Source organism: Sminthopsis crassicaudata, chromosome 2, assembly GCF_048593235.1.
Source record: "Sminthopsis crassicaudata isolate SCR6 chromosome 2, ASM4859323v1, whole genome shotgun sequence".
NCBI lineage: Eukaryota > Metazoa > Chordata > Mammalia > Dasyuromorphia > Dasyuridae > Sminthopsis > Sminthopsis crassicaudata.
In genome coordinates this window covers 315697385-315712796 of record NC_133618.1, presented here as the reverse complement: position 1 = coordinate 315712796, position 15412 = coordinate 315697385, and the positions used below count along the sequence as shown (strand labels likewise).

The 15412-nt window shown below is 36.4% G+C and overlaps 1 protein-coding gene across 2 annotated transcripts in view; it reads right to left on the bottom strand.

The window, feature by feature from the left end:
* HEATR4 (HEAT repeat containing 4) overlaps positions 1–15412 on the bottom strand; it is an 83740-nt gene that overhangs the window by 47218 nt on the left and 21110 nt on the right. Inside the window, exons 5-7 of one of the 2 annotated variants that reach the window (XM_074290073.1) lie at positions 9527–9730; positions 4394–4537; positions 81–263 (exon numbers count right to left, since the gene is read on the bottom strand). In XM_074290073.1, the coding sequence (XP_074146174.1) occupies positions 81–263; positions 4394–4537; positions 9527–9730 (531 nt within the window). The remainder of the gene's footprint in view (positions 1–80; positions 264–4393; positions 4538–9526; positions 9731–15412) is intronic. The other variant, XM_074290074.1, reaches the window with a different exon arrangement.

The window sequence follows — 15412 nt, the reverse complement described above, 5'->3', positions numbered from 1 at the left end:
TGGAGAGTTACAGAAGGCCGATGGAAGGCAGTTCAGTATTGCTGGTTTGGAGGAAAGGTGATGGTATGTTAGCCTCTCACCTTTTGCCAGGGCATACTGCATGATGTCCTGGGCTTGGCTGTCATGGGCTCGGATGGCGTAGTGACACAAAGCTGCTGCCATGCGCACATTGGCTTTCTCATGTGTTAGTGCTTCCTTGATCAGAGGCTGTAGTTCCTTTGGTATCTCATCAACAGACTGAGAGTCAATAATCTCTTCACTGTCTTCTGATACAAAAGAGGGAAGTCAGAAGCCCCCCGCCCCCAGAAAGAGCTAGTTATTCTCTTATAAGGAAGGGAGGGTGGGATACCCAAAGAGAACAATGTGGATCCATAAGGAACTTTTTGACTATCTGATATGTGAAAAAGATGGACATGAAGACAACTAATAGAATTGATGTGTCATGACTCTGAATGTCAGGGGGTTATGTTTAGACCCAATTCAGCCCCGAGTGAATATTATCCTATTTATTGTGGCTATAGACCGTGGAGAGTGGCTAAAGAGAATTGATTTTTAAAAAAATTCAAACCATGGACAATTGATGGCACATTTTTACTTTGTTCTACCATGCAGTCTGTTATACGCTAACAAATGGCCAAGAAATTTAGAGATGGAGAGAATTCCCTTAAATACTTGTACTTGTTTTAATTTTTTATTCTTTTGCATATCTATGTAACAAGGGTAATTGAGAGAACTCCCCAATTTGTTGGACTGGGGCACCTCACAGTTAGAGGGTGAACATTGCTTTTGGATATCCTAGAGCAGAAAATTAGGGGATTTCATGATCTCTGTTAACTACGTAATTTTGTTGCCTGTTAAGTCTAACTTTATCCCTCTAAATAAGCTGAGAAGCTTTCTCCCTCTCACTGATAAATACAGAGTTTTATCTCCTTAAACAAGCTAAGAGGGTATCCACACAGGGAATGTATCTCCTTGTCTCCAAAAATGATCCATTAATGACTGGCTAACCAGGCCTGAATAGCCCCATATGGAATATTAGGAATCACAGCTAACCAATTTCCATATCTCTTCCATATCTCATTTCTATACTTTTCATTCCATTTAATACATTGCAATGTTCAAAAATCCCAAAAAATAAATCTGAAAAGGCAGGTAATAAAAATCAATTTGCTAACTCATTGCCTTAAGATCTGTAGGAAATAAGGAGAATTGACTAAGACATTACAGGTTGGACCCTTTTTTTACAGAAAGGGAAAGCTGGGAATCCATTTTTGGAATTGCTGCTCATAATCATATTGCTCAAAACTTCCTTGAATGGGAGATTAATCGCATCTCTCATTTTCAGTTCTTTAAACCTCCATTTTCCTGAGCTTACAGTAACTATTAAGAATTTACCCTTCAAAAATTCTCATTTGAATATGTTAATTTTGTGCTTGAGCTTTCTCTCTCCTTTTTTTCCTTATGTATTTGAGGAAGTATTGGGTCACTAAAGTAGGAATTAGGATGAAAGGAAATTTCCTTTAATTCCCCCCCCCCCCCATTTTTAGAAGAAAAATTCTAAAAATCTAGAAAAATGTTATTTACTTGGCTAAAGCCAAGTTTGGGGCTTAAGGACAACACAAAGTTATGAAAATTTTTCTTTTAAAATTTTTTTTAATTAAAGTATTTATTGAACTAAATACAAAATAAGAAGAAATAGAATAGAAAAAGACAGAAAAGGAAAATTAAAACAAAACAAAACATTGTCATATGCTCAGCAGAACATCAGGAAGGAATAAAAAAATTTAACAAATTTCCATTCGAAGAAAGCATATATAATAATAGAAGAATTTATATTCATGAGTGTCCATTTTCATAGAAAATTTTAATAGTGAATTAATCCCCAAATTAAATACACACTAGAATGATGGACCAAATCTAACAAGATAAAATTTAATATGTATAAATGCAAAATCATTCACTTAGATTTCACACACACACACACACACACACATACACACACACACACACACACACACACACACACACACACACACACACATGCTGTGCACTGATTTAGGATGAGAGAGATACAATTACAGTTATCCTTTCCACATTGTGACTTTCCCCATTATGGTTTCACTATGTTGTGAAATTAAATGGGAATTTTTGGGGAGTTTTGCAGAAACCACAGACAACAGGCAAAGGTCCGCAGATGACAGAGAAAAAGTTTAGAAACTTAGAAATGCATAAAATATATGTATAGTATTGTATAATGTCAATCCAAATTTTATAGTGAGATACTGTATTCAGTATGAGCCACCCCATAAAAGAAAAAGAAAAAATTCAGGAGGAACAAAAATTTTTACCCAGATTTTCTAGATCACAAGAGTACTATTCCCTTAATCCCCTTGATGTGGAAAGTACAATTGTACAAGATTTCTTCTTTTAAAATTAAAGCTTTTATTTTCAAAACATATGCATAAATAATTTTTCCACACTGATCCTTGCAAAACCTTGTGTTCCAAATTTTGCCTCCCCTTCCTTTCATCCCCTCCCCTAGATGGCAAATAATCCAATATATGTTAAAGAGGTACAAGAAGATTTCTTGTGACAAGTACCTAGAAATTTCAGTGGACTGTCACTCAATATAAGCTAAAATTGCAAATGCAATCTTGGATGAACTAAATTAATAGCAGCCTAATTTCCAGAGCTATATTCTGACTGTCTGACTATATTCTGCTCTGGTGAGACTATGCACTCAGTTCTAGGTGCTATATTTTAGCAAGAACATTGGCAAGTATATGAATATATTATTTGTTAGGTAAATACAGACCTGGAATCACCCAATGTTCAATGATTGTTTGAAAAAACTGTATATATTTAGTTTGTAGATCTAGTATAATGGTTGTTTTCAAATATTTGGAGACTATCCCCAGGTTGAATTTTACCCTTCAGTGTATATAAGAATAACAGAATTTAGACAAGCTCATGTCCTCACAAGTGACGTGCAGTTTATACTGAGCTAAATTTATTTTGGGGAGGAATATAAATAAGTAGAAACCCAATGAACACTTTATATGATGAATGGATCTATAGCCTTCCAAGAGATCTTAAGACTTGTGTAAATCTGGACATATATAGAAGGATAACCAATGTTAAATGAAAATTCTGCAACCCCCTCCCCTTTTTTTTTTTCCTCTGGGAAGGATAGGGAAGTGAGTTTAGTTTTATTGTGGAAGGTCTGGACCTGATGTAATGAGAATCATCTTCTGGGAATTTCTTCAGTGAATGAGATGGGACCAATCCTGATGCTAAGGACCAACATTTTTTTTTAATCATAGATTTGATGCCCAAACACTTATCATAATTTTAATATCCTAAATCTGAGGTTAGCACCTGCTTTCTCTCTCAAGAGCCACATGGTCAGTGTACATGATGCAATAAGGAGAATGCCCACTATGCCCAGCTCATGGGACCACAAGTGCCAGCCTGAGAGGAATTATAAATCACCTAGTGAACGCAGTCTGCACGATTATGGTTTTAGAGAGTACTTAGAAATTTTATGGGCTGAGAATTTGAACCTCCACTCAAATAACTGGGCAAATGTTTCCAGGTCCCTGGGCAGAACTTCAAGAAGAGTTCTAGAATTCAAAGGATTGGGTTTCAAATCATAGTTCTGACACTTATATAATGATCCTATTGTTAGGTTGTGAATGACTTCTTGTGACCCCGTTTGGGGTTTTCTTGTCAAAGAAGCTGGAATGGTCTGCCATGTCCTTCTCTAGCTCATTTTACAGATGAGAGAACTGAGGCAGACAGTGTTAAGTGACTTGTCCAGGGTTACACAGCTAGTAAGAGTTTGAGGTCATATTTGAACCCAGAAAGATGAGTATTCCTGATTCCAGGTCCAGCACTCTGTGCACTATGGTCCATTCACTAGGGGGACCATATCTACTGTCTGTGCAAACTTGGGCAAATCACTTAATTTCTCTAAAACTCACTTCTCTCATTTATATGATCATACATTTCTGTTTCTTGAAAGTGTAGAACAGAAATGTTATTATTCTTATTAAGCAATTACAGTTAACTGAATTGGCCAGCGTCACATAGCTAGTAAATGTCTGAGGCCTGCTTTGAACTCCAGGGTTGATGCTCTATCCACTGGGTCACCTAACTGCTTCAAAGTATTCTTTTTAAAGAGAAAACTAAAATCCAAATAAAATGAAGACAGGGGAAGAGCAGTAATGGAATTAAAATTAAGAGCTAAGAGGAAAGATGTCTAAAGACAAAAGTCATTAGTCACCATTTGTCTGTCTGATGGTTTTTGCTCCTTCCCACCCTATTTCTCATTGGGAAAAATGTAGACTTTTTCTCATAGGCCCCATGGGATAAAATCTTTGATTCTTTCTACCTGAATCTTCCACAATGACTTCAAATCGAGGTCGTTCCACAGCAGCCGAGGCACAAGTGATGATGGCATCAATCTTGACCTCATCCTGCACATTTTTCAAGTCTCGTAGCAGTCCCTCCACTGTAGCATCTTGCCACCGGATAGCTGAAATCAGGAATGGAAGTAGGAGAACGAACAGGGGTAGAGGGATAAGGGTGTGGAGGAAATTAAGTTTCAGTTAAGATTGGTGCAACACACCCACGTTAGCAAAAAGTCATTTTTCTCATAAGGAAGAACCATTTAAAACCAGGCAAGTTCCCCACCATGGAGAAATCATTTTATGGTGATCTGGAAGTGTGACTCCCCTTGTGATGTCCCTGACCAATTTCTTTCCTCATTTATAGGGAATTCTCAACCACCTAGAAAATGTGTAGGAAGGATTGTTTCTCTTCCAAATTATTACCCTGGAATTCATGGGCTTTCTCCTCTCTCCTCTCCTATGGTATGTCCATGGCCATAGGATATGCCTGATTTTCTCAAATCCCAACAAAATAAGCAGATTTGGACCTAGTTAGTAATTGGACAGAAAACTTCTTGGAAATATTAGGTGATGAAGACTTTTTTTGTTTTTGTTTTAGTGATCTAATGGAAAGGGTTCTGAATTTAGAGTTGGGGGCCTGGGTCCTAAATCTTGGCTTTGTGACTCTGAGGAAGTCCTTTTATTTTTCTAGGCCTTATTTTTTTTCATCTGTAAAATAAGGGGACTGGACCAAATAGTTTCTAAAATCCTTTTCCACTTTAAATTTTTAATCCTATGATCTCTTCCACTTCGCTTCTATTGCAATACAATACTTGGTCACTTTTAATATGCATAATTCTTTTGTGTTATATATATAATTAACGTGATAAGTTGGTTCCACTTACAAACTAATACTTTGAATAGTTATTCTTATTTTATTTTATTTTTTTAGATCTTATTCCTAATCGTATTTCAATCTAGGTCCCCTTCTCTTTGGGTTCACATTGACTCTGAGGATGTAAATTCTTTTTGCTTTTACTCCTCTGTTCATTTCTTAATTTCAGATTATACCTGAAATTTCAACTATCTGAGCCTCTTACTTGACCCACTTTCTGAATTTCATTCCACACATTTTTTAAAACAAGTTTTTGTTCTTTAGATTTTTTTTTAATTTAATGACTCAATTCATTTTATGCTGACCTTTCTGAGCCCTGTCTTAATCCTCCCTTGGTTCTTGATTCCTCTCTCCCCCATTATAATAGAATCATAGAATATCTAAGCTCAAAAAGATCTTATAAATTATCCAGTTGGCTTCTTCTCCCATCAATTGTACACATGAATAACATGAGATATGAAGGTTAATTGATTTGTTCCAAGTGAACCAAATGTCTTTTGATGGAGATAGAGCCTGAACCCAGATTTCCTGACTCCCTAGTTCAAGGGGCTTTCTGTTATATCCTACTGCCTCCTCAGTGGACTACACTCTGGGAACATCAACAATGTTTTCAGCCTCTTGCAGGTCTATCCCTGTCCTCTTGGCAGCTTCAGGGTCAGTGTTTTTTCTCAGAAACCATTAATATAGGGACAACTATAGTGACACCGTTTTAAGGTAATGAAACTTGATCAAGATCCAAGAAAAATTATTAAAGCCTGAAACTGCACTAAGACCTTTGGGACACTTGGTATATAAGAGAAAATTAAATGATTTACCTTCAGTTAGTAATTTGTAGAAGAACCTAGATTTAAACTAAATGATTTGCCTTCAAATCCCAGGTATTTGCCTGTCAGACTGATAATATCAAACTCATATATTAATTTCATTCACTTATTTATTTTTAGTGAAGGAACTCTGCTTCACTTGAAGTATCGCTGTCCTAAAGGTCACCCCCCCCCCTTTTTTAGGTCCTTCATTTCTGATTGGTGACTCCCTCCCAGGACCGTTATTTTAGGAAGAATCCTCACCAGGTTTCACCTCTCTCCTGAACTCTTCCACCTTATCATCTGCAGTCATTGCCCCTCTGTGTGTACCATTTCTATCCTCTTCTATTTTCCTGCTTCCCTCTATGGATTATGTTCTCATTATAATATGTTCCTTGGGGTCAAGAACTATATTGCTTAATTTTATTTGCATACCCAGTACTTAGCATGATGATTGGCATATGTTGTTATGGAGCAGTTTAAATCCTATTTTATTTTTTGTGACCATATTTGGGATTTTCTTGGCAAAAATGCTTTTTTATTTCCTACTCTGGTTCATTTTACAGATGAAAAATTGGAAAAATGACTTGCCCAAGGTGATATAGCTAGTAAGTATCTGAGACCAGATTTGAATTCAAGAAGATGAGTCATTCTGACTTCAGATCCAACCCTCTGTGCATTAATGGTGCCATCCAGCCACTAGGAGTGACATAGAACAAGCTCATCTTTCTGCTGTCTGTCAGTCTATCTATCCATCTATCTATTTATCTAACTGCCTGTCAGTTTATCTATCTATCTATCTATCTATCTATCTATCTATCCATCATCCATCTATAAATCTATCAATTTGTCTGTCAGTCTATTTATCTATCAACCCATCCATCCACCTACCTACCTATTTATCCAACTATCTATTTGCTATCTTGTCAGTCTATCTATCTATCTATCTATCTATCTATCTATCTATCTATCTATCTATCTATCTATCCATCCACTCATCCATCTGTTATGGGCCAGAACTTGAAACAAGGTGCTAATGCTTATGTACTTAGTTCATACCTTTAAAGGAGTTCACACCTTTAGAGAGCATATATAAGCTAGGAGCCTCAACTAGGATGGACTTCCGGGAGATTCACAAGTCAGAAGCCTACAAGACCACTCTCTTGGGGCCAGAGTCAAATTCATTCCAACTTCCACCTTTGTGCTGGTTGGAGACATTGGGAGGACAAGAGGCTGAAGCTGGCAAAGACAAAGGACAAGCAGCAAGAGCTCTTGGAACCAAGGAGAGAGATAGGCCTCTTAAGAACGCTAACCAGGTCCAAGGAAGGACAAGACTTAGACAGAGACAATAAAGGATTTGGGCTTTTAACTCTTAGCTGCATTTGGGGTGATTACACTGAACTGAAACTAAGGCTGCCTCCAAAAGCCCTCCAAGAAACTTGCTCCCAGAGAACATTATATTTTAGAAAAAAAAGAGCATTACATCCATCTACGTATTTATCCATTTATCTGCTGTCTTGACAATCTGTCTATCTATCCATCTATCTGTCTGCATCTGTCAGTCTATCTATCCATCTATCTATCTATCAGAATTATAGATATAAAACTAGAAAGGATTTCAGAGATCATCTCATCCTACTCTCACCTTTTACAACAGAGAAAGTTGAGTCTCAGATTTGCCCATATCACTGAGGTTCTTTTGACTCCAGAGCTAGTGTTCTGACCCAAAACAAGGAGAAGGGCATCAGGAAACTAGAGGAGAATCTTCATGCAGGTAGAATAGCAAGACAAAACAAGTGGAAGAACTCCCCAAAGAGCCTTCTTATGGCAGGACATTGACATATGGAGCCCAACCCAGAAGAAATCCCTCCTGTTCCTTGGATATGCCTACCTGTACTTTGTCCTTTAGTTTCTGGGGATTCTCTATGAATCAATTCCCATTCTTGGTAGATAATTCACTTCCCTTTTATCTGGGTGACTTTTGGACTTAGCTTGGTCACTTTCAGTGTCACACAGAACCTTTACCTTCTCTTGTAATTTGTCAAAACCCTCTGCCATCATGTTGGCCTGTTGCCAAGAGGATCAGAAGTCAGGGTTGGAAAAAAATGATGAAGGCTATAAAAGAGAAGGTGAATCAGGGGACCTATAGGAGAACAGGTGCCATGCAGGCTGGACTGAGAGTTCTCGTTATTCATTTTGGAAAGATTTTGGGAAAAAAATTCTGTTTACTTTGTTCAGTTATGTCTGACTCTCCAAGATGCCACATGGGGTTTCCTTGAAAAAGATACTTTTTTTTTTGTTGTTTTGTTTTTGCTTGTTTGTTTTTCTGAGGCTGGGGTTAAGTGACTTGCCCAGGGTCACACAGCTAGGAAGTGTTAAGTGTCTGAGACCAGATTTGAACTCGGGTCCTCCTGAATTCAAGGCTGGTGCCCTATCCACTGTCCCACCTAGCTGCCCCGGTTTGTTTTTTTTTTTTTTCAAGCTTATTTTACAGATGAGGAAACTGAGACAAACAGGGTTAAGTGACTAGTCCAGAGTCACACAGCTAGTTAAGTTTCTGAGGCTAAATTTGAACTTAGGAAGCTAAATCTTCCTGACTCCTGGCCTTCTAGAGCCCCACCTTCTAAATATTTCTTTTGCCTAAACTGAAGGGTTTTTAATTAAATAAGTCACTGATGGCATTCCCCTAGAAAGCAGTTGATTATTCTTCTTATTCATTTAGTAATCATTTATTGTGAACCTATTATTTATAGTTTGTGGCTTATTGGATAGAATGCTAGCTAGGCTTATAGTCTGGAAGATCTGAATTCAAAGGCCAGTGGCTAGCCATCTGACCACAGGGAACTCTTCTTGTGCCCTAGCGTCCTCATCTGTAAAATGGTAATCACAATACCTGTAGTACCTGCTTACCTGAGTTGTTAAGGGATCATATGAGGTAATATATGCAAAGCATTTTGCAAACTTGAAGGCTTTTTTAAAAAGAGTGATCCAAAAGTGGTAGTATGGTTTAAAGTTTTAACAGATTTAAACTCTTGTAAGACTTTTGGAATACCCTGAATGTATATTAGGCAACTCTCTAAACCTGGTAGTAGAGATGAATTGCTAATCTGCTTTCACAAGAGTTTCTATACCCAGAATTCATTATAGTGGAGAAATTAAAAATTGGACTTCTCCCTTATCCAATCTCTACTTCTCAGCCTCAAAGTTAGTTATCATTGTTAATTACTATGTTATAGTCTGAGAGATATGGAGATATTCTGGACACAGTCCCTGCCCTAGAAACCTAAGAGGAAACCTGAATTTTGTTCATTTTTGTGGATGGAGAATAGAAGCAATATATCATTGCTGGGACCTTGCCTCATGGCACTCTCTCCAGCCCTCGAAACTTTATGGAGATATGGCATACAAAATGGAATTCTTTTCTTAAAGGCTCTTACTTAAAAACCAGGCATTCTTCCATTCTTGCAGCATGTTCCGGAGGACTTTTATCTCCCAACACACATTTTTCTCAACTTTTCGTAAAAAATCCTTCTTTCCTCTCCTGGTCTTGCTACCAACAGTCTCTTGACTCAATTGTAGGAGGTCCTTAGCTGGGGTGGGCAAAGCTGTCCAACGGAAGGCTCCCCTTGTGGGCCTAGGAACTGTCCCAACAAGATAGAATGTGATTATTTGTTCTGCCTGGCCCCTCATCTTTGTCCCTCCTGCCCTTAAAATGAAGTAATAGCATCCAGCAGCCGCTAACACTGATTCAAGATGTCCTTGGCAAAACTTCAAGATAAACTATATTCTTTTGATTACACAGTGCCCTAAGTAGTAAGGAGTTATAGGCTCATATGGAAGATTGATAGATCATGAGGGGAGAAATCAAGAGTCCTAATTAGGGATGTAAAATTTACAGGAATTTTGAAATCTTGGTGGGACATAAGAACTAGGGAGGCTTTTTTAAAAATTCTTTTTGTGCAGCTAGACTTATCTTTTGTGTTACAAGTGACCATGTGTAACAGTTAGGATACCATCTATAATAGGAATACTGTGATAGGATAACCCCATGTGTGACAATCAGTAGGGAGAGAGAGAGAAAGAAAATTCCTCTTTCTTTTTGCCCTGGGCTTCTGGTTTGCTAAAAACACACTAGATAAATGATTATTCCAAACAGCAACCCCACCTCTATTTTGTTATTTATTTATTCAATTTCACTTTGAACTGGCTTAGGAAGCTATCACAGGTAGTACCACCAGCTTTGTGATTTTCTGGGGAGAATCATGGCTCAAGGCTTTCCCTCCCTTCTGCCTCATAGTAAGGCAGGGCTTCTCTCTTGTCTGTCTCTACTTTCTCATTCTCTCACCTTTCATCTAATTTTTGTTTTTGTTTTTGTTTTTTTAAATAGGAATGGATGTTGTATTTTTCTTTTTCTTTCAATTATTTATTTTTAACATTCTTTTCATATTTTGAGTTTTAAATTCTCTTCCTCCCTCCTACCCACCTTCCATTAATTGAGAAGACAAGCAAAATGATATCAATTATTCAAGTGAAATCATGCAAAACACATCTCCATATAAGCTATATTGCAAAAATTTAAAAAATATTAAGCAATAAAATTATACTTTAATTTGCACTTAATAGTTTATCAGTTCTCTCTCTAGAGGTGGATAGCCTTTTTTCATCATGAGTCCTTTGGAATGGTCTTGCATCATTGTATTAATCAAAGGGGCCAAGTCTTTCACAGATGATCTTCATTACAAAATACTGTTACTGTGCACAATGAAATCCTGATTCTTTTCACTTTATTCTGCATCAGTTCACATAGGTCCTGCCATATTTTTTCTTTCTTTTTGAAACTACCCTTCTTGTAATTTTTTATAGCAACAACTTGTTCAGCTATCCTCATTTGATAGACATTCCTTCAACTCCCAATTCTTCTCCATCATAAAAAGAACTGCCATATTCTTATACATATAGGTACTTTTCTTTCTTCTTTAATCTCTTTGAGAGACAAACCTGATAATGGGATTGTTGGATTAAAGGGTATGCACAAAGACCTCTGGGAATAATTTTAAATTGTTCTCCAGAATGGTTGGACTAGTTCACAACTCTAACAGTTTATTGATGTCCCTATTTTCCCTCATTCTTTATAGCATTTGTCATTTTTTGATAAATATAAGTGTGTATCTCAGAGTTGTTTTAATTTGCATTTCTCTAATCAATCATACTTTTAGAGCATTTTTCTATAGACAGCTTTGATTTCTTCTGAAAACTTCCTGTTCATTTTCTTTTGCCATTTACCAATTGAGAAATGGCTTTTTTTTTTTACATAGCTCTCTATATATTAGAGAAATGAGACATTTATTAGAGAAACTTGCTGTAAAATTTTTTGATATTACTTCATTCTCTATACCTTTTAGCATAATGTAGTTTTCCTGACAATCTGTTTTAATTAGTTCTATTTTTGCTTTTGCTTTGTCTGAGCTCATGATTGCTATCCCTGCCTTTTATCCTTTAGTTGAAGCATAATAAATTCTTCTCCAGCCTTTTATTATAACTCTGTGTGTGTCTTTCTATTTCATATGTGTTTCTTGTAAACAATATATTATTGGATTCTGGTTACTAATCCATTCTGCAGTTCGTTCCATTTTAGGGATGAGGTCATCCCATTCACATTCATAGTTATGATTATTGTGTATCTCTCCATATTATATTCTTCTGTTTTTCTTCTTTCTCTTTTTATTCTGCCCCTCCTTAAAAGTCTATTTTGCTTCTAATCACTGCTTCCCTTAATCTGTCCTCTCCTTTTATCACTGTCCTTTCCTTTTTCTTATCCCCTTTCCTTCCTATTTCCCTATTGGGCAAGTTATATTTCTATATATAATTGAGTGGGTATGTATCTATTATATATGTATGTATGTGTTTGTACAATGTGCATATACATGCATACATATATGTATGTTTGTATGTATGTATATATTCTTCCCTCTTTGAACCAATTCAAATGAGAGTAAAGGTCAAGCATTGTCTGCTACTACACCCCTCCATTTCCTGCTACACAATGAAAGCCCTTCCTTACACCACTTCTTCTATATGAAAAAATTTACTCTATTTCATCTTTCTTCCTCCTCCTCCTAGTGCATCCCTCTTCTTTATCCCATTTTTTTGGGGAAATCATTCCAACAAAATCAACTCATACCCATACCCTCAGTCCACATAGACTCCTTCTAAATATAGGGCAGAGCTTTTAAATCTTTTTATATCGTGGAACTTTTTGGAAGTCTAGTGAATACCCTTCTCGAGAATAATGATTTTAAATGAAAATAATAAAATATATAAAAGTATGAAGGAATGCTGGTATTTTAAAGTAAAGATATAATTTTTTCCATCTAAATTCTTGGACCCTTGGAATCACAAACACCAGATTAAATGCTGTGTTATCCAGATCTTTATTGCCTAAAAATAAACTTTAAAACACCAAATTGGATTATCAGCCACTAAAATATTTTGTGTATAATTTTCGGATAAGTAATAACAAGAATACACAGACCAGAAGGAAGGAGAGAACAAAGGACTGACCAGTTCAGTTCTTTAGAAATAACAGCAGCTAGTGTTATGTTCTGACTAGAAAAACTGGAGAGCTTTGTCCAATTCAGTCTCTTTCCTTCCTTCTTTGTGGGGAAGAAAATAAGGGCATCTGGGAGGAGTTATTCTGTTATTCAAGTTGTAACCTTCTCAACTTGGAAGCTGGACAAGGAAAAGGGTCCACCAATTATGGCTCAATTATTTATAGTCTGCCAGCATGGCCCATGCCCCTGCTTAATCTTAAGTCTACCACAGCAGCTCTGAATATCAATTATAAAAAGTCTTTCTAAAGAACAGAGAAGTGTTCTGACTCTGCAGGCCTTGCAAGTTAAGAAGAATCTCATCCTTTTGACCTGACCTCCTCTTTTCTGTATTTCCCTGAAACTGTTTTGGCCTTTCTCAATGATTTATTTCCTTACTCCTTCCTCCCTGCCTCAAGACTTCAATGGCCTATGGAATACTGGGAAAGCTTCTGCATTTCACATAGGATGCAGAATCAGATTCTGATGCATGGTTGAATTGAAGGGAAAAAATACATATGGACACATTTTTTTAATATACACACAATGACACATACATATATGTGTATATATTTGTATGTATGTGTATATTTACACATGTATATATTAATTCAGAGTAAAAAGAAGAAAAGGAAGAAAAAAAGAAAGTTGAAAATAGAGGAAGGATGAAAGAAACTTTAAAATTTCCTCTTACTTTTTTTTTTTGAAAGACTTAAAAAAATTTTTTTCAATACTATTTTATTTTTCCAATTACATGTAAGGTAGTTTTCAACATTCATTTTGTTGTTGTTGTTGTTGTTGCTGCTGTTTTAATTTTTTTTACTTCTTTTTTTCCTGATTATACATATATATTAATTTTAACACATGTTTCTTTATGAATCAAACATTCATTTTTTTCTTTTTAAAAATTTTGTTTAGTATTTTATTTTCCCCAGTTACAAGCCAAAACATTTAAAAACACTCATTTTTTTTTAAAACCTGTGAATTCCTGAATCTCTTCCTTCCTTTTTTCCCAGCTTCCAATATTGAGAAGGCAAATAATTCAATATAGATTATACATGAAACATTCATTTTTTAAAAAAGATTTTGAGTTTCAATTTTTTTTCTCCCTCCTTCCCCTCTTCTGAAGACAAGCAAGAAATCTGGTATAGGTTATACATGTACAGTCATTCTAAACATATTTCCATATTAGTTGTGTTGTGAAGGAAAAGTCAGAACGAAAGGGAAAAACCATGAGAAAAAAAAAGCAAACAAACAAAAAATTGAAAATAGTATGCTTCCATCTGCATTCATTCTCCACAGTTCTCTTTTAGTATGCAGATGGCATTTTCTATCCCAAGTCTACTGATACTGTCTTGGATCACTGTATTCTTGAGAAGAGCTAAATATCATAGTTGATCAAAACATAATCTTGCTGTTAGAGCGTACAATGTTCTCCTGGGTCTGCTCACTTCTCACAGTATCAGTTCAACGCTTTCCAGGCTTTTCTGAAAACAGCTAGATTATTATTTCTTATAGAATAATATTCCATAACTTCATATACCACAACTTATTCAACTGTTCCCTAACTGATGGGCATCTACTCAGTTTCCAGTTCCTTGCCACCACAAAAAGGCTGCTACAAACATTTTTACACATATGGGTCCTTTTTACCTGTTTTATGATCTCTTTGGTTGTTGGACCAAAGAGTATGTACAGTTTGATAGTCCTTTGAGCATAGTTCCAAATTGCTCTCCAGAATGATTTCTTCTTACTTTAGAAGTAACTATCATCTCAGTTTAAGAGCTCCCTCCCCTTCCCCAATTTCACTTGATTCTCTGAATCAAGAAGGGAACAAACACTTCAATTGGCTGGGAAAGCAAATTAGCAACATCTCTGGGTATTCAGAACAATTATAAAATAAAACTGGAGTGAAGGTCATGGGATTCCCTTCTCTCCCTCTCTCTCTCCCCCCCCCTCTCTCTGTCTCTGTCTCTCTGTCTCTCTCTGTCTCTCTCTCTTTTTCCTTTCTCTTTCTCTCTCCCTCTTTCTCTTTCTCTGTCTCATTCTCTCTCTCTCTCTCTCTCTCTCTCTCTCTCTCTCTCTCTCTCTCTCTCTCTCTCTATTTCTCTCTCTCTCCCTCCCCCTCTCTTTCTTCCTCCCTCCCTCCTTGTCTCTCTGTCTCTCCTCTCTCTTTAGTGTTCTAAAACAGAGATCATAAGCTAGAAGCTGGCTGTGGAGATCATCATTGCTAAAATCTTCCCATCAGTCACGTATCTTTGAAAGATAGTTTCTTGACATTTGGAAGACATGCATCTATCAAGGAACAGAGACAAATACCAGGGAGACATAAAGAGATACAGTCATCTAAAGAAGGCAATAATTTCAAAGAATGAAACTTTTGGAAATTGAGTCAAGCTGAAGAAATACCACCACCCAGGGAGCTCAGCTGAGCAACCTGATCAACGAGACATTGTTCCCAAGGGGAAGTGTGTTAAGGGTTGTATAGAGAGAAATAGCAGAATCATATCTACTAACAATAAAAAGAATTAGGCCTGCAGCCCAAAATAGTATACCCAGCAAAATTTTCTATAACATTAAACAAGAAAAAATGGACAACCAATGAACTTGCAGATTTTCAAAACTTTCTGTCAACCAAACCCAAACTTAATAGAAAATTATATAATAGCCAATATCAAAGATCAATTTAAGGAATTCAGCATAGATTATGGGTTTTTTTAACATGGGAAATTTATA